At 41.5% G+C, this 19770-nt stretch overlaps 1 protein-coding gene across 1 annotated transcript in view; it reads left to right on the top strand.

Moving 5' to 3' along the window:
• The window catches only part of exoc4 (exocyst complex component 4), a 525449-nt gene that overhangs the window by 454588 nt on the left and 51091 nt on the right, over positions 1-19770 (top strand). Inside the window, exons 12-13 of the mRNA XM_041202882.1 lie at positions 5994-6149; positions 17310-17488. Of these exons, the coding sequence (XP_041058816.1) occupies positions 5994-6149; positions 17310-17488 (335 nt within the window). The remainder of the gene's footprint in view (positions 1-5993; positions 6150-17309; positions 17489-19770) is intronic.

Raw genomic sequence — 19770 nt, 5'->3', positions numbered from 1 at the left:
TCAGAATCTTTGACGCTAAGGGCAGAATTTTTCAGTCGGCATGCAGAGGGCAGGCCTGACACGCCGACGCGTAAAACGACGCAAGATGACATCTGGCACGCGTGCCGATATCATCGCGCAGTCCCAGGATATTTTGTTAGGCAGGCACGCACTGGAGTCGGCTGCGCGCCCACCAAAATGTAAACGGCCTATTAAGGCCATTAACAAAGTAATTGATGTAATTGTTAACGCTGCCCGTCCAACCTTAGGATTGGCGGGCAGGCGAAAAGGCCAAGCAACCTTCATGTTTTTTTTAGGAAACCTCATCCACGAGCGAGATGAGGTTTCCTAAAGCTTTTATTAATTAAATTTTCCTAAATATAAAAACATGCCCCATCTCACGTGACACGAGGGGACATGTTTAAATAAATTTTTAATCCTTTTATTTAATTATTTCAATGTCAATTCAATCTCCCTGAGGTAGCTCTGTGCCTCAGGGAGATTGAAGTGAACCCCCACCCCCACCCGCACAGGTAGCACTGAGTGTATTACGCTGGGTGGGCCTTAATTGGCCCGCCCACATAAAATGGTGACACAGAGCCAATCACAGGTAACAATTGGCTCCATGCCAGGTCCCACCAAGCCTGCTTGGTGCCTGAAAAATTCAGGCCTAAGTTTTTCTTTTTCAGCATTGATTTATCCATGTCCAAATCAACATTAAATTAAAAATACTTTCCCAAATATGGATAAACGTATTCATTCCCCAGTGCGAAACTGAGCCGTATGCACTTAGATGGCAGAAGAGGCATCACAATTACCCTCAGTACTCTTGGGATAGGGAAGGAAAATATTGACCAGGATTGTTGTAAGTACTGGATACCATTCGGTAGGTCTTAATGAAGTCTTCATAGTCTTAGTAGGTTAACTGTATGTACTTATTAACTACAACAACTATGTACATATATATGATAAAGGGTTCAAGTGAGAAGCTGTCTCCAGGCTTGCTTGTGCACACAGCTCTGTCCAACAGTAGACTGACTCCTAGGTGTGGGTCATGTGTTCACTGTGAGAGTGGCACAATTCAGTCCCACGTTAATCCTATATGTGCCAGACCCTTATACTATACCTTCCCCCCCCTCCCCAAGTTTTTATCCAATGTATTTACAAGTTATCCCAGTTACCCTGTTTATTTACATTGCTTTCACTACCCCATCTCCCCCCTTCAAGTCTCTGAGTTCATAGGTTCAGGCAGTCTGGAGGCCTTATAAGCCTTACATACCTCATTCACACTACTGTTCAAGGAGTGGTAGGCTCTGTCATTGCTGGTAAACACTGTTGATTTGGAGGTTGTTCTAGCATCTGGGTACCTTTTTATCCTCTTTTTCCATTCCTAGGTATCAAGCTGCTGTTTGTCAATTTGGCAGTTCTGGTGATAGGCAGCTGGCGTTCCATCCCATTTTTTTGCAGGATGGACGAATGTTGTGCTCATCTCCATGTTGCTTTTTCTCCTCTTCTTTCATCATATGGGTTGTCACAATGTCCTCTGTGACAGAAGATGGCCTTTCCTGTTATGAGGATGTGGTTTTTTAGTAAGTTAACCTTTGGCTATTGGGTGTGCTGTTGGCAATGAATGGCTGTTACTTGATTCCAGCATCATCTGTATCACTGTCATGCCGGCTGAGAGTTGCAACATTTGCTCTGTGGTCACAGTGTTGACCACATCAGCAGTCGTAGGATCCAGATGTTGAGGCTCTTCTGGTTGTTGGTTGTTCTCTTGTCTATCCTCCACTGGAGGCATCATGATAACCATCTGAGTGGTTGGCTGGTCTGACCAATGAGAGTTTTCCAGCACCTGTAACAAAAATGGACAAACTTGCTCTCCAAAGGGAGAAGCCAGCCCAAAACTGAAGTCCCATCAGGATATCCTTTCGTGTTTGAGCTCTCACGAACTGGCAGTTCTGTATAATTTACATCAGTGGTTGTCTTGATATCTTCTGCTGTTTTGAGGTGATTCCAGGGCTACTCAGGCATCTCCTATCAAGAGATGGGGGCTGGTTACGGATGATGTACATCAGCTCAAAGATTTGTTTGCCGCCATAACTTAGTGGTTCCAGAATCATGCCTGTGGCCAGAAGTCAGATTCCTCTGGGCCCACAGAGCGGGGGTGTCTGTTATTTGAAGCCAGAGGCATCACAGTCATGGTGCTTTGTCTGATAGGACCGTAACACTGACTCCCGTGTTCAAATTAAAGCTTGTGAGAAGGCTGTTAACTGAAATGTCCACATTCCAATATGAAAATCCTGGATCTTTGACTTCACCCAAAAAGCATGGCTGTGTATCCTCTCGGTGTGCAGCTTCAACCTCCATAATCATCTTTGGGTCTTCCATGCATTCAGATGTTTTGGCCTTGCACAGTTTGCCAGTTATATTGAAAGCACTGGGCTGAAATTTCAGGACACTGATCTTGTCTGTGAGTGCATTTGCTCCATGACATTGGCATGGTTGCTCTATTGGTTGGTTAGGGTATTGCTTTCTGTAGCCTGGAGTGTCCCTGTTTCTGTGCTGCTTAACTAACTTGACTGTGGGGTCTCCTTTGTATCATGGTTTACCATCTTCTCTTAAAATGGACCTGTGCTGCACACAGCGTTCAGATTGCCTAATTCGATAGTTAGACCTTCCTTCATTTGCAGCATGTCTGATTGTGTGTTGTCCGCTACTCCGACAATTATTCTATCCCTGATAAGTTCAAGTTTTAGGTCTCCATATTTGCGGCCCTCAGCCATCCTGTACAGCCCATTAATGAATGAGTCATCAGATTCTCCTGGCTGTTAGACACGCTTATTAAATTTAACCCTTTTGAGGATTTTGTTACTTCACAGGTTAAAATAGACATCGAATGATTTTAGTACTTCTTCAAACTTAGCAGATGATGCATTGATTCCTTGTCTAGCAATAATGTTGTCGGCTTTCGAGCCCGAGTAAAGTAGTGTGTTAATTGTTCAGCTTCTGTCTCTTTCTCCAGATCTGAAGCAATCATGTATCTAAGGAGTCTTTTTCTCCAAAGTCCCCAGTTAAGTGATTGATCTGGGCCTCTGATAAGTCCAAATTGATCTGGAAGAGTGGATTTCCAATCTATGGTTTAAAAAATTTTAAAGTGTAGTTTCAGCTTTAAGAGTTGCTGAAATTCAAGTCGGTGCTGCCGTTCGTTTGAAGGCAAAGGGTTTAGCCGCGCTTGCCAGATTTGGCGGGTTCCCACTGCAATGGTGCTCGCACTCAGCCTTGAAAAAATTCTAAACAGTGGCTGCTTGGATCAAGTAGCTACAGACTTCATCGCTTCAGCGCAATGCTTTAGGATCACAAAAGCATCGAATCCTGGCCTTTCTGGTCTTTAAAGCTGATTCTTCTGTTGCAATTCTTCCGAATTAATTAATTTTAAAATTCTTTTTCGGAGTGAGCTCGCACTTGTTCACTTGGGAATCTGGTTTTTCTGACGGAGTTTTTAAACGGCAATTTCTGACCAATGAAATATTTAAAGATTTCTCAGGACTTGCTGTATCCTGGAATTTAAAAGTTTTTGTTCACACCTGCTAGGTCTGCTGACTCTGCACTCTGTGAATGGAAGCTGGACTTCCAAGAGATCCTATGGAGCTTTCTGCTGCAGTGAGGAATTTTAAATTTTCGCCTTCAGCTTCCAAGCCTTTCTTTGGAGCTTCTCCCTGGCAATTTTCCTCTATGTTTCTACATCTTGAGCTTTTCTTCAGGTTGAAATGCTTCTTTGAATTTTTCTTTAGTCTTTCAAGATTTTAGTTTTTCTCTGCATTTTTTGCAAAGTTTTGGGTTTTTCCGTTCGCTGCCACCATGTTGTAGGGTGTTGGATACCTTTCAGTAGGGCTTAATGAAGCCCTTGTAGTCTTAAGTAGGTTAACTATGTATTTATTAACTACAAGAACTGTGTACATATATACAGTGAAGGGTTCAAGCTAGGAGTTGTCTCCATGATTGCTTGTGCACACGGCTGTGTCCAACACTAGATTGACTGCTAGGTGTGGGTCATATGTTCTTTTACATCACTATGTGGGGGTACTGTACCCAATCCCATGTTAACCCCATATGTACCAGACTCTGATAACTACAAACAAAGAACAAAGAAAAGCACAGCACAGGAACAGGCCCTTTGTCCCTCCAAGCCTGCGCCAATCATATTGCCCGCTAACTAAAACATTTTGCACTTCCGGGGTCCGTATCCCTCTATTCCCATCCTATTCATGTATTTGTCAAGCTGCCTCTTAAACACCACTATCGTACCTGCTTCCACCACCTCCTCTGGCAGCGAATTCCAGACACTCACTACCCTCTGCGTAAAAAAAAAAAATAACCATTCATGATGGTTGCCCAGGCCTCCCTGCTGGAACTACATTCGGTTCAGGTTGAGCTATAACCAGGCTTGACTGCAAAGTTCCCAATGGCCAGATAGCTGCTGACTCCATGTTAAAATAAGTTCTGTGGAAGGGTCATGAGGACTCGAAAAGTCAACTCTTTTCCTCTCCGCCGATGCCGCCAGACTTGCTGAGTTTTTCCAGGTAATTCTGTTTTTGTTTAACAATTTGTACTGCATGAGAAGAGATTGCAGATTGGTTGGCATGTGGATTCTGACTAGTAGAGGTGCTGCCATGGAAAATGTTTTAAGGAAGCTTTTGAGGAAATTGTAATTGATAAAGCTCTAACTTGTGAAGTGCATGGGAAGGCAAGGGTTACAGTTGAACCTGGAGGTCGCTGGATACATCTAGAATAGAGGGGAGGCTATTGTTCGGGAGCCCTTAAGATGGAATGTTGGCAAGTGATGATGCCCTCAGGGAGCAGTGGGACACAAGTGGCACAGGCCTTTGACGAAGACAGAAGCTAACAACATTAAAAACTGCAAAGATTAACAAGCAGGGAAGAGAGATTTTGGAGCTGCAGGCCCAAGCAAGTGAGGCACTGAATTTGCCTGCCTTAGTATGGGTGAGGTACATAGAGCCCAAGGCAGGCACACAGGCAATTTAAAAAGTTGTGGCCATTTTGTGTCTATTTAAGAAATGCTGAACATGTGGGAGAAAGTCGAGGGAGGTATAACAGTACCTGCAATTACACCACAAGACTTCTAATGTGTATGGGGGAAAAACTTAACAAGCCAATATCATTGTATTGGAATAAAAAGAGAAAATCAGGCAAATATAAAACCAAGACATGCAGCTTTTGAAGAGGAATGATAGGTTAACATTTCAGAGTAGCTTTACTCAGCATTTTCAGCACTTTTTAATTTTTTATTACATATATATAATAGTGACAGCTTTCCTTCTAACTCTACTATTCATCCTGGATCTGAAGCAACCTTCAACTGCTCATTCCTGCTAATTTTTGCCAAATAGTGTCCGAATTGCCGTAAGAAGGAAAGAATCTAACACCTTAACCAAGCATTACAAAGTACTCTAAAACCAACATGTTACTTTTAAGGTGCAGCTGATGTTGTGCAGTCTGTTTGCACAAGCTAGGTCCCATAAGCAGAAAATGTAATGGATGACCAGTTAACCTAGTTTTGGTGATGTTCATGAGGGGGAGCACTAGCCACAAACTATGCAGAATGACTGGCTTCCTTCAAATTTTGCCAGGGAATATTTTGCTTCCACTTGAGCAGGGAGACATGATTTTGGTTCAACATCTTACTTGAAAGACTGTCTGACTTCTCGCCCTATTTTTAAAATTTGTTTCCATATTACCATATCAGCTTTTTTTGAAAAAAAAATGTTGCTTCATACTTTTACTGTTTTATCAATCCATCTTTATTTTTTGCTTATTTCTTTAACAGAAAATTTGGGTAATGTGATCATGCCAGGGAAAATATCCAAATTGAACTGTAGTCTTTCTTCAATAGGTTGAGAAAGCATCTAGTTAATAGAGATCTTCCATTCAGACCAACCTGAAGTGTACTTGCAGGAAATTATCCATATTTAATTCAATTCCCCTTTTTAATATAGGAGCATAGTTCAGTCAGAAGAGAAGCTCATCATCAGTGCATCATGGGCAAAGGATGAGGACATAAGCCGACTGCTGACATCCCTCCCAAGCTGGACAAACATGGCTCAGCCCAAACAAATGAGGCCTAAACGAGAAGACGAGGAAGACTTCACAAGGTAAGATTGAGGCTTTCTGTTTGGACCCTAGATTCCTGCATTCTTCTTTACCTTGAGCCAGGGATCAGATCCTTTTCTGATGCAAAAAGTTGATGTTTAGAAAAAATGGCGAAAAGGGAGATTAATGTCTTAGAAAAGTCCAGCTCCCATCATGTTAAAAAAAATAAAAATTATATTCTGAATCATAATGTTGCAACTGTCCAAAAATGCTTTCTTGGTGACAACTGCAGTTGGAATTAAATCCTCAGCGCACACTTTCTAGGAACGCAAAGATGCAGCCATTTGAGGTGTTGTTATTTTTTGTATACCACATCATTTTGAGACAAAGGTTCATTAATACATCACATGAGAAATTTGCAGTCTTTGTGTCATTGTATATGAACCAAAAGCTTACTCACATGGCAAGATAGGGCGAATGTCTGTATTGTCACAGTGAAGACACTTTTATGAAACAGGCTGTGGCAGCCAAAATCATACATATTGTGCAAGAAATAGGAGGAGGAGTAGGTCATTCGGCCCTTCGAGCTTGAAACTGTGCCACTGAGTTCTAGATTCACCACAAGGGAAAAAATCCTCTCAGCACCAAGCCCTCTCAGAATCCTATATGTTTCAATCAGATAACGTCACATTCTTCTAAACTCCAACGAGTATAGGCCCAACCTGCTCAAACTTTCTTCATGAGACAACCCATTCATTCTAGCCTAGTGAACCTTCACTGAAGTGCTTCTAATACTAGTAAATCCCTCCTTAAATAAGGAGACCAAACCTGTACACAGTAATCGAGGTGCCCTGTGCAGTTGTAGTAAGACTTTCCTACTTTTATACTCCATCTCCCTTGCAGTAAAGTTGCCTTCCTAGTTACTTACTGCATACTAACGTTTTGTCATTCATGTACAAGAACACCAATATCCCTCTGCAACACAACATCCTATCATCTCTCTCTGTTTAAATAATATTTAGTAGAAAGAATAGAAAAGCAAAACTGGATAACCTCATATTTTCCTATATTATACTTTTCTGACAAATTTATGCCCACTCGCTTAAACTATATAAGTTTGCAGACTCCTTGTGTCCCCCTCACAACTTGCTTTCCTATCTATCTTTGTATCATCAGCAAATTTGGCTATAATGCTCACTATCACTTCATCCGTGCCATTAATATAGACCATAAACAGTTGACACCCCAGCACTGTGGCACCCCATTAGCTACAGTTTGCTAACCTATAAATGATCCAGTTATCCTAACTCACTTTCCCGGTACTGTAGTTGGCTAATCCTCTATCCTTGCTAATATATTACCCCGAACACCATAACCTTTTATGTGACATTTTATCAAATACTTTTTGAAAATCCAAAATTACTAGATCTACTGGTTCCCCTTTATCAACCCTACGTGTTACATCCTCAATGAACCCTAATAAATTTGGCAAACACAATTTCTCTTTCATGAAACCAGGTTGACTCTGCTTGATTGTACTGTGATTTTCTAAATGTCCTGCCACTACTTCCTTTCTTAATTGGAAATGTTACATGTGCGTTTTTCCAATCTGCTCGGACCATTCCGGAACCTAGGGAATTTTAGAAAATCACAACCAATGCATCCCCTATCTCTGCAGCCACTTCTTTTTATGCCCCTCATGAGAAATATTGCTCAGGAATAGACCAGTGCATACTGTAGTGCAATAAATGGCTTGCTTGGGACTTTTACACTGATGGCAAAATGATAATTTGGGTTCCAAATTCACCAGGGAAAACGTTTGACTGATATCTGCCAGGAATTTAGTCAGCAAGTAACACCTTGCAGTTACGGGTGGTAAGCATCTTTTGGTCCTGTATGCTGAACAGGAAGCATCAACTACTTATAAAATATATATCATCACTGAGCACTGAGAATTCATAATGAATAGCAACAGTCTGCCAAATTTGAAGTCCAAAGTGGTGGGTTTCAATAGTGTTCAAAAAGAAGAAATTACCAATGTAATTTCTTTGACAAACAGAGACTGCTTTGGCAAGTAAACTGGGAGTATTTTACGCTGAAGTGTTGTTCAGTCTTTCTTCAGTCCTGGCTCCAGTGCACCAGTTGTGGTTAGCAAGCTGATCATTGCATTCTATTCCATTGATGCTCTGATGGTATTAGCGCATTAAGGAGGGATGAACTAAGTTCAGGAAACCAGGATGTAGAAAAGGTTTGGGTTGAGATGGGAAATGATAACGGCAATAAGACGCTTGTAGGAGTGGCGTACAGGCCCCCTAATTGTAACTCCGTGGTCGGACAGAGTAGAAAGGAAGAGATAATGGGAGCTTGTCAGAAAGGTACAACAATAATCATGAGGGATTTTAATATACATATAGGGCAGGATTTTCTCGTTGGCGAGCGGGGGGGCGGAGCCCGCTTGCCGACGCATAAAATGACGCGCGGTGATGTCGGGCATTCCGCCTGACGCCCCATTTAAATTTTCAGGTAGGCGGGGGCGCAGCAAAATCAGCTGTGCACCCGCCAACCTGTCAATGGATAATTGAGGCCATTGACAGAGTCATTTAACTAATTAATGGACTTGCCCGTCCTATCTTAAGGTTGGCATCCAGGCCAGGAGCCCTGGCGGGAATTAAAAAAAGCATGAAACCTCATCCACGGGCGGGATGAGGTTTCATGTAGGTTTTAAAAGATTTTATTAATTTTTTTTTTTAATTATGGACTTATCCCAACTCATGTGACAGTGTCACATGAGGGGACATGTCAGGGAATTTTTCTTTTTCTATTTTTTTTAATATTTTTGACAGTTGAGGCGATCTCCCTGAGGCAGCACTTAGCCTCAGGGAGATGAGTGCACTCTATTGTGCGCATGCGCGAAAGAGCACACTTTCAGGTTTAGGGATTCCCACCCGCCCACACAGGGAGCGCATAGTGCTTCCGTGCAGACGTCATGCTGGGCAGGCCTTAATTGGCCCGCCCATGTAAAATGGCGCCGAACCCCCAATCAGGGGCGCCGTTTGGAGCTGCGCCTGTATGTGTCCCCATTTCAACTTCGCCCCCGACAGGGGGAAAGTCCTGCCCATAGACTGGAAAATCAGATGGGTAAATGTAGTGTACATGAATTCATAGAATGTTTTTGGGATAGTTTCTTAGAACAACACATTCTGGAGCCAAGCAGAGAGCAAGCTATACCAGACCTGGTATTGTTCAACAGGATAGGATTAATTGATAACCTCAGAATGAAGGCACCCCTAGGTAACAGTGATCATAAAGTGGTTGAATGTTACATTCCATTTGAGGGGGAGGGACTATTATTTTAAACTTAAATAAAGCCAATTATGAGGGCATGAAAGCAGATCTAGCTAAAGTGAATTGGCAAATGACGTTAAGGAATAAGCCAATAGAGATGCAGTGACAGACATTTAAAAGGATATTTCAGAATACACAGAATGAAAATATACATGCCAATGAGAAAGAAAAATTCCAAGGGGAGGACCCAACTTCTGTGATTTACTAAAAACATTAAAAACAGTATCAAACTTAAATTATATAATTGTGCAAAGGCGGGTGGTAGGTCAGAAGATTGGACAGAATATAAAGAACAGCAAAGAATGACAAAACGATTAATAAGGAGGGAAGAATTAGAGTATGAGAGAAATCTAGTTAGAAATATAAAGATAGTAAGACTTTCTATAGATATTTAAATAAGAAAAGAGTTAATAAAGTGAGCATCGGTCCTACAAAAAGTTAGTCTGCGGAATTAGTAATGGAAAGTAAAGAGATGGCAGATGAATTGAGCAGGTATTTTACATCAATCTTCACTACAGAGGATACAAGTAATCTCCCAGAAATAGCTGTAAATCAGGAAATGGAAGGGAGGGAGGAACTCGGGAAAATTGAAATTAACCAGGCAAGTGAGACTTAGCAAATTGTTGCAGCTGCAGGGTGACAAATCTCTTGGTCCTGATGGTCTTCGTCCTAGGGTCTTGAAAGAAGTGGCTAGTGAGATGGTTGATGCATTGGTTTTAATTTTCCAAAATGTCTAGATTCGATTAGATTGGAAAATTAACACCTGTCACAGGGAAAATGTTAGAAGCTATTATGAAAGATGTTATAGGAGGGAACTTAAAAAATTCAAGGCAATCAGGCAGAATCAACATGGTTTTGTGAAAGGGAAATCATGTTTGACCATGTTCTGGAGTTTTTTGAAGGAATCACATGTGCTGTGGACAAAGGAGAACTGGTGGATGTATTGTACCATGATTTCCAGAAGGCATTTGATAAGGTGCCACATTGAAGGTTATTGCAGAAAATAAAAGCTCATCGTGTAGGGGGTAACATACAGCCATGGATAGAAGATTGGCTAGCCAAACAGGAAACAGAGTTGGCATAAATGGGTCTTTTTCTGGTTGGCAGGATGTAATGAGTGGTGTGCCATAGTGATCAGTGCCGGAGTCTCAAATTTTTACTATTTATATAAATTACTTGGATGAAGGGACTGAAGATATGGTTGCTAAATTTGATGACAACCCATAGATGGGTAGAAAAGTAAGTTGTGAAGAGGACATAAGGCTACAAAGAGATATAGATAGGATAAGTGAGTGGGCAAAGATCTGGCAAATAGAGTATAGTGTGGGAAAATGTGCAATTGTCCATTTTGGCAGGAAGGAAAAAAAAAGAAGCATATTATCTAAATGGTGAGAGATTGCAGAGGGATCTGAGTGTACTAACACATGAATCACAAAAGGCTCGTACGCAAGTACAGCAAGTAATTAGGAAAGCTAACAACATGTTATATCTTATTGTGAGCGGAATCGATTACAAAAGTAGGGAAGGTATACTTCAGTTGTACAGGGCACTGGTGAGATCACATCTGGAGTACTGTGTACAGTATTGGTCTCCTTATTTAAGGAAAGATATAAAAGCATTAGAAGCAATTCAGGGAAGGTTTACTAGACTAATACCAGGAATGGGTGGGTTGTCTTATGAGGGATGGTTTGAACAGTTGGGCTTGTCTCCACTGGGATTTAGAAGAGTAAGAGGCAACTTGATTGAAACCTTTTAAGATCCTGAGGGGTCTTGACAGGGTGTGTGTGGAGAGGATGTTTCCTCTTGTGGGAGAATCTAGAACTAGGAGATCATTTTTTAAAAATAAGGGGTCACTCACTTAAGACAGAGATGAGAATTTTTTTTCTCTCAGAAGGTTGTGAGTCTTTGGAACTCCTCCTCAAAGGGCTGTGGAAGCAAAGTCTTTGAAATTTTTAAGGCAGTGCTAGACAGATTTTCGATTAACAAGGGGTGAAATGTTATCGGGGTAGGCAGGAATGTGGGATTGTGAGGTTACAATCAGATCAGCCATGATCTTATTGAATGGCAGAGCAGGCTCGAAGGGCTGAATGACCTACTCTTGCTCCTAATTCATATGTTCATATGCATGAAGCTGTTTATTGAATGATAATCCATGCCTTACTCAAAGAAAATCAGTGAGCGGAATTCTCCCATCCCTTCATGCAGGCAGAATCTTCCAGTCCTGCTGATGTGAACTGGGATTTCAATGGCTTTGCTGACCATGCTGGGGTTGGGGTTGGGAGTTTGGGGGGGTGGGGGGGGCGGGGGCTGGAAAATTCCACCCAATGTATAGTTTAGCATCATCAGTGTCTTAGTAAAAAGTTAAGGGTCAATGTGAACAAATATCAAGTTTGGCCTAACTTCCTGATCAGTTTTGGGTAACCACATAGTATAATCAGTCAGGGGTAATTAATTGTGAAAGTTCCATTTTACAAGAAACTCAGAAAGCAATTATTACAGCCCCACACAAAAAATGAAAATGTAATCATTTAAAAATTGCAACTGCAAGTTTGAATAAATAAGCTGAAGTAGCTGTATATATTAAAAAGCACAAATTCAAAACCATAGAACCACAAAGAGGCCATTCAGCCCATCATGTCTGCACCAGCTGAAAAAGGAAAAATAAATAAAAACTAATTGCCTATTTTAATCCCACCTTGCAGCACCTGGTCCGTAGCTTTGCAGGTTAGGTGCAGGTCCAGGTGTCTTTTAAATGAGTTGAGGGTTTCTGCCTCCACCACCAAACCAGGCAGTGAATTCCAAACATGACCACCCTCTGGGTGAAGAAGCTTTTCCTCATGTCCCCTCTAATCCTTCTACCAATCACCTTAAATCTGTGCCCCCTGGTAACTGACCTCTCTGCTGGGGAAACAGAGCATCCCTGTCTACTTCTCTCAGCCCCTCATAATCTTGTACATCTCAATTAGGCAGAAGTTCTATACTAGCGTGAACTACTGAGCCCTTGGAAAACTTGCACTCAATTTATGCACACATCCAGTCAGGGCTTAGGCCAACAGTATTCCAGAAAAAACATGGAGCAGGCAGATTTTCCTCTTCTTGCAGTTGGTATAAAGGATTGCCCGACCTGGAAAAACCACACGTGCCTGATTTTCATCCATTGAAATGAATGGATGGATAATCAGGTAAGTTCTCTTATGAATGTGCAGTGCTCCCTACCTGATCTTCCTGTCTATGCTGTCCTTAGGAGATCCTTTACACCAATTTCAACAATAGTTCACATATATTTTCCTGGGTTACCCACTTGCATAATGTAAATATTGCAGCCAGCATACAGTATACATAGATAAAAGCAAAACACTGCGGATGCTGGAAATCTGAAACAAAAACAAAAACAGCAGGAAAAACTCAGCAGGTCTGACAGCATCTGCGGAGAGGAACACAGTTAACGTTTTGAATCCATATGACAGTTCTGATGAAGAGTCATACAGACTCAAAATGTTAACTGTGTTCCTCTCTGCAGATGCTGTCAGACCTGCTGAGTTTTTCCAGCTATTTTTGTTTTTGATACAGTATACACATATATGCGGTGGATATCCACATATCCTGTATCACCGTGGCATAATTTGAGGAGCCTGATTTCCTATGTGATATCACTCGGTTTTGTTTAATAACACCAACAGGAATTAAGATGCCGTCCATAATGATCTTCCAACAAGAGTGCATAGAGTATCCCTGCTAACAGAATATCTATCTATGTCATCAAAGTACGCATGAAGGATAAACATGTCTCCCACCCTCCTTATTGCAAACCTTGAGAAAGCGATGACAATTATAGATGGTCCTTAAATATGTTGTATTTTACAAGGTTAACAGGGCAAGATGAGTTCTGGTCACGTAACACGTACTCAGATGACACCAGTGACTTCCATTTCTCCTTCCCTGGCTTTGGTCCATCCTTCCATTTATCAATCTGTCAGAATCCTGAAATAGAAATATCTTGTAAGTGTCTAGAAAGACGTAGGATAAAAGTGATTAATTGTAGTTGCTGACATGTTGCAGTTTCCATTTTACTGAGGAGATGGGACAGTTGGCAAGGAGGTGGGCAACTAAAGGTTAAATGGCCTAGGGTGGCTCTGGTCAAGTGTTGCAGTATATCAACTCCCCATTGTTATGAAGTTGTCAGCATTTTTCCTTTAATATGATTGAAAGCTGCAGGGTAGCTAGTAATATGCTAATTGATGAGCAGCACTCTGCTTGCTGTCCTCACCAGTTATTTCTCTTCGCTTTTAGGTCTCTAAGCAACTGATATGTTCACCATTTCAAAAAGGTTACTCTTCATAATAATAAGCATCTTGCAGTAGAACAACAGCTGACAGCATTCATTAGCTTGAGACTCAAGAGCAGCACCGTAAATATGTCTCAACAAATCTTTAAAGCTGCATTATGAGCAGAAGAAAGGCGGCAATTTTTCAAACCAATGACCTTTTAAAAGAGAATTTACACCATTTTCTGACTTCTCGCTGCAATAATTTTTTTAGGTGTAATGTTGCCAATAATTTACTCTCTCAGTCATGAGATTTTTGCTTCAGACATTTTTTTGGAAGGGGAAAAAAGAGGATAACGGTCTGGTGGAAGCCACTAGTGAAACACATTGGGAGTTCTGTGCCATAAGATCCTGAACTGACTGCTTTAGAAAAATAGAAAGAGCACCAATGTTACTCATGCATATTCGCTCACTCCAAAAGCTCTGCAAAGTGAATGTTCCTGGGTGACTGATAAAAAGAAAAACTATCCTGGTTGGAAATCTGAAATAACACAGCAAATACCCTGAAAAGAAACAAGTTAACATTCGGCTTGGATCCATCATCCAAATCTTGGTATGCTATTGAAGTTGGATGGGGGAGATTATTGGTTTAAAAAAGCAGCAGAATTGATCAGGCGTTCCTTTGTCATCTTTCTCTTGCCCTCTCCAAACTCATCTTTTCTGAGTGACCCACCTTCTGCTCCCTTGAACCCCTTCCTTGCCCAGTCCTTGATCACACCTTCACCCGTAATAACCTTAAACTAGCTGGCACATGTACTGCAACACTTGACCAGAGCCACCCAAGGCCATTTAAACTTTAGTTTGTATTCTGGCTCCTCTCACCCCCCTCCACTCTCCTGCCATGGTACAAGCACCATGCCTTTCCCTTTCAAAACTTATGCCGTTGCCTCCTACTACACACAACCAATTTGTCTTTGATTCAACCTTCTCCAACCTTCCTTTTCTCTGTTACATTCTCCAGCATGTTATTATTTCCCAGCTCCGTGCTTATCTCTCCTGAAATTCCTTGTTTATATCTTTCCAATCCAACTTCCAGTCACATCATAGTTCCTGAGACTGACAGCTCTGGTCAAAGTCATATAAGACAATTTTGACTGTCGTGCAAATCAAAGTCACGAGGCAGCTGGGTAAGATTAGGAAATATTAGTCTTGTGCAATTTGACCGAAGTAGATCCAGAGAGAGAAAGGAGGTGACATTATGTAAATAAGAAATGTAGAGTTTGTCTCTCTGTTTTATTATATAGATATATTCTGTAAAAATACCTCACAGCCCTCAAGAGATTTGTTATAACATTGATTCTGACAGAGCATTCCTTAAAGTACACAGATATTCTTTATTTTTAACCCTTCAATATGAAAAGCTTGACCCTAATTGGTCATTACCCTGGAGGGAAGGATGAAGACGAGCGATGTGCCTGCATAGATTATCTTCAGTGACACTGACACTAAAACAGATTCATATTCATGAGTTTCTTACAGCTGATTGAAACTAATTATCTCAGTGGTACAGTGCAGGAGACAATGAATGAATCTGAACATCCTTACCCAGAATGGTGGGAAAGTGAAACTTGCTACCGCATAGTGTTTGAGTCAAACAGCAGGAAGGAGAACATTTGGCGTATTGAGTCCATGCTGGCTCTCTGTAGAGAGTCAGTCCCATTCCTGCAATCTATCCCCATAGTCCTCCAAATTTAGTTCCCCCAAGCACCCACCCAATTTCCTTTTGAAATCGCTGATCATCTCTGCTTCCACCACCTACAGTGAATTCCAGCATAAAAACTTTTAAGGGTAAGCCTAGATAAGTGCATGATGGGGAATAGAATACAAGGTTACATAGATAGGATGAATTGAAGTAAGGTAGGAGGAGGCCTGTGTACAACATAAACACCAGTTGGGCCGAAAGGCCTGTTTCTGTGCTGTAAGATCCTATGTAAGTTCCCCCAATGTAAAGGACCTTGAGGTTGCCCATTTGAATGACAAGTGTGCACTTGACCATGTTTCAGCTTCAATTAAAAGCCGAGCTTTTGCCAGATGGAGAGGACAGCCTCTGTACCATCCAACAAATCCTTCCATTCTAGTAACTGGGAAAATAAATCCTGGCCTTCATCTTGTTTGTAGGATCGAAGACTTTTCCCATCACTCAGTTGGCAGTGTTATGCCATTAGTTGTTCTGGTTTGCATGTGCATATGATTGGGAGGCATTCTGTATAAACTGGTGCATAAGATTAGGAAATCTTGTCCTGGCACAATGCTAGCAGGACCAGATTGGAGTGTGCGCAGCATGCATCTGTTCAATGAAGAGTTGGCCTCACCAGTAATCCTGAGGACAGCTTATTTGAATAAATCCTTAATGTATCATTTGTATATCAGTCCAGAGAGTGTAATTAATGGCAAATGACCTCATAAATTCTGTGATAGCCTCTATAAAGGCTTAAAATGGACTTGAAACACTTTGCTGAGGCTGCTTGCTGAAGCTGCTTGGTGGCTGGGGGTTGAAGTAACAAAGTGTGGCAAATGGCTGAGGAGCATTGCATCTGACTCCATTTGACAGGTGATGCAGTGAATGTGCTGTTGCTCTGTCAGCTGTATGTGAGGGTAATTGCCTTATTTGGTGATTTAGGGCCTCCCTTCTCGGAGGACAGAAAGGCACCATGGTTGGTAGGAGGTGGGATAGCTTGCATCATTGCTGCCAACACAACTGAGAGCATGTGCAGGAGTAGATGACACGCTTAAAAAGAATTTGACAATGAAAGATTGCTCATCTATACCATGTATCAAATAGCTGGCCCCAGATTGCATGCTCAGAATGTTGCCTGCCATTTTGCTACACATTTACCACTTAATAAGGATGAAATGAAGAAAAACGTGTGATCTGGAATGCATTGTTTTGGAGTATGGTGGAGGAGGATTCAATCAAAGTCTTCAAAAGAGAATTGGATAATTTTCTGAAGCAAAAATTTGCCAGGCTATGCGGAAAAAGGTGGGGGAGTGGGACTAGGTAGAGAGCTGGCACAGGCATGATGGACCTCCTTCTGTGCTGTGTAGCTATTCTGTGATTCTGTAGTGCTGCAACACTTTTTCATATTCAGTTTTTTTTATAATCATATTTGGCCCATCATACCTGTGCTGACTCTTTGAAAGAGTTATCCAATTAGTCCCACTCAAATCTGCCATAACCTTCTTTCCTGTGCAGCAAACAGTCTTTTGATCTCTGTTCTTGTCCTGCTGGAGTCCTGTAAGTGAGTAGCTTATAGTCGCCTTCATTTTGACTGAGCAACAAAGGCGAATTATATTTTCAGGATGATTAAAAACAAACTGTAATGAGTAAGAAAAAAAATGAACACCCTTTTGTATCTTTGATTGCTTTGTGACCAAAATTGAATATTAGAGTACCCTGGAGGTGGTCTGCATTATAAACTTAAGGTATTCATGTCTGTGTAACAGCAGTGAAAATGTTAAATGCTTTTAATAGTGATGTTGGTCACATTCATGAATCCTTGATTTCCCTCCTGAGTTGTATTTAAAAAAATATTATTACTATTATAATACACAGAGCTGCCAATGCGAAGGAATCTGAAGTGTTGACTGGCAACTTGGGAGACAAGCTTATACCACAGAATGAAATCCTGAGAGATGTCAGTGATCTAAAGGCCCTGGCAAATCTACACGAGAGCCTGGAATGGTTATCAGCACGGCTGAAGGGCTTTTTCTCCAGTCTGCCTACAGCTCAGTGTAAGTATCGAGCTCCTTTTCATAAAGCTTTTATTGGTCTTGATTTTGGTTGACACACTGAACTAATTACAGTACAAAATAAACCAATGTCCATTTAACATCGTCTAAATTAACCTGCTTTGTTTCAGCTGTAAACTGGAGTTTGTATTCTCTTTTCTTTTTTTCTCACTCCCTCGGCCGCTCGCACTCACTCTCCTCTTCCTAGCCTACCATAGTATTAAAGCATTGCTAACCAGATTTGCAAATGTCATTCACTGTGCCTGTGGTGCCTTGTCTCTCTATGTACTCCTCAACCTCCCTGCAACCTTTGACATGATCAATCACCCTCCTATCATACCCTGCCTCCATTATCCAGCTTAATGGGACTACCTTCATTTGATTCCACCCTTACCAATCTGATCATCGCCAGAATATTATCACCAATTTCTTCTGTTCCCCGTTAAAATTCTGCCACCAGAGTCCCCAAAGATATATCTTTTTAACAATCCTCTTCAAGGAGGAAAGAGGCAGTGAGGTTTAAGGAGGCCACCCCTGAGCTTATGGTCTTGGCCTCTGAAGGCATGTCTGCCACTGGTGGAATGATTCAAATCTGGGATGCCCAAGAGGCCAAAATTGGAGCTGCGCAGATATCTCAGAGTTGTTTGGTTGGAGGAGATGGCAGAGAGAGGGAGGGGCATGGGCATGGAAAGATTTGAAAACAAAGATGAGAACTTTAAAATCGGGGTTATGTTAAGTGGGAGGCACTGGAGGTCAGCGAGCACGGGGTAATGGATGAACAGGACTTAGAACAAGTAAGAACACTGGCAGCAGAATTTTGGATTCCCTGAAGTTTGTGGATGAGCCCCAATTTCCTTCAGCTTAACAATGGGAAACCAGAGTCATTGTCTTCAGCTCCTTACCACTATTCTGTACCCCATCCACTAATTCCATCCCCCTCCCTGCTACTGAACCAGACTCTTACCTTGACCTCCTTGCAATCCTGAGCTGATCTCCTGATCTCATATCCTTTCCATCACAGCAACCACTTATTTCTACTCCAATTTCAGCCCAGCTGCTGTAAAAACACTCAACTATGTCTTTGTCCCCTTCAGACTTGACTATTCCATTGCTGATCAGCCCCACAATCTCCATACACTTAAGTTCATCCAAAGCTGTGCAGTCCTTTTACATTTACCCATCACTTTGTACTCACTGGTAATTGACTTGTTCCCTGACACCTCAAATTAGAATTCTTGTCCTTGCATTTAAATCCCATCATGGCTTCACCCAGTCCTTTCTCAATAGCCTCCTGCAGCTCTACAATCCCCCACCACTGCCAAACTTTCCACTTATTGGACTGTATCCTCTTGTTCGCTCCCTCCTCCTACCTTCATCACATTTTTGGTGTTATTTTCAGCCATCTCAACCCTAAGATCTGGCATTCCCTTGCTAAAGTCCCTCTGCTGCTTCATTTCCCTTTCTTCCTTTAAGTCCTTCCTTAAAATGCACCTGTGATGAAAGTATAATAATTTTCATAATATTTTTCTGGTTTATTGTGAAGTAGATTTATGTGGGTAAGTATAGTTGGCTCTCTCTGTGTGATTTAATTACATTTGGAGTGCAAGCCTGAAATCATCGAAAGAAGCTAGGTACTTGACATGCTAATGAGTAAACATGGATATTGGCTTAGTAAGATGTGAAGGGAATTTGCATTTTTAGGTAAATGAAGAAAAGTGGATTTCAAAGAGATCTTAGTCTGTTTATAACTAGCCAGATAAGCAGGGCTAAGGAGTGTGTTTATTTTTCCCAAAGGTTACTGACAATATTAGCAACATGAAAGTTTTTATATTATGAGGAAGATACACTTTCAAAGACATATGGAACAATAGAATTTACTTATTAAAAAGAGCAAAACATAGACTCCCAGACATTTACAGCATAGAAGGAGGCCATTCAGCCCATCGTATCCACCATGGCGAATGAAGATCTGACAACACTAATTCCATTTTCCAGCGCTTGACCCATAACCCTGGAGGCTATGACAACTCAAGTGAATATCTAAATACTTCTTGAATGTTACAAGAGTTTCTGGCTCAATCACCCTTTCAGGCAGTGAGTTCCAGACTTCCCCACCCTCTGGTTGAAAAAATTCCTCCTCACTCCCCTCTTAGTCTTCTACCTCCTACCTTAAATCTATGCCCCCTTGTTATTGACCCCTCTAATAATGGAAAAAGTGCTTTCCTATCCACCCTATCTATGCCCCTCATAATATTATACACGTCTATTGGGTCCCCTCTCAATCT

Source organism: Carcharodon carcharias, chromosome 13 (assembly GCF_017639515.1).
Source record: "Carcharodon carcharias isolate sCarCar2 chromosome 13, sCarCar2.pri, whole genome shotgun sequence".
Taxonomy (NCBI): Eukaryota; Metazoa; Chordata; class Chondrichthyes; order Lamniformes; family Lamnidae; genus Carcharodon; species Carcharodon carcharias.
Note: the sequence above shows the minus strand (reverse complement) of the source record. Positions and strands in the feature narration are given on the sequence as shown.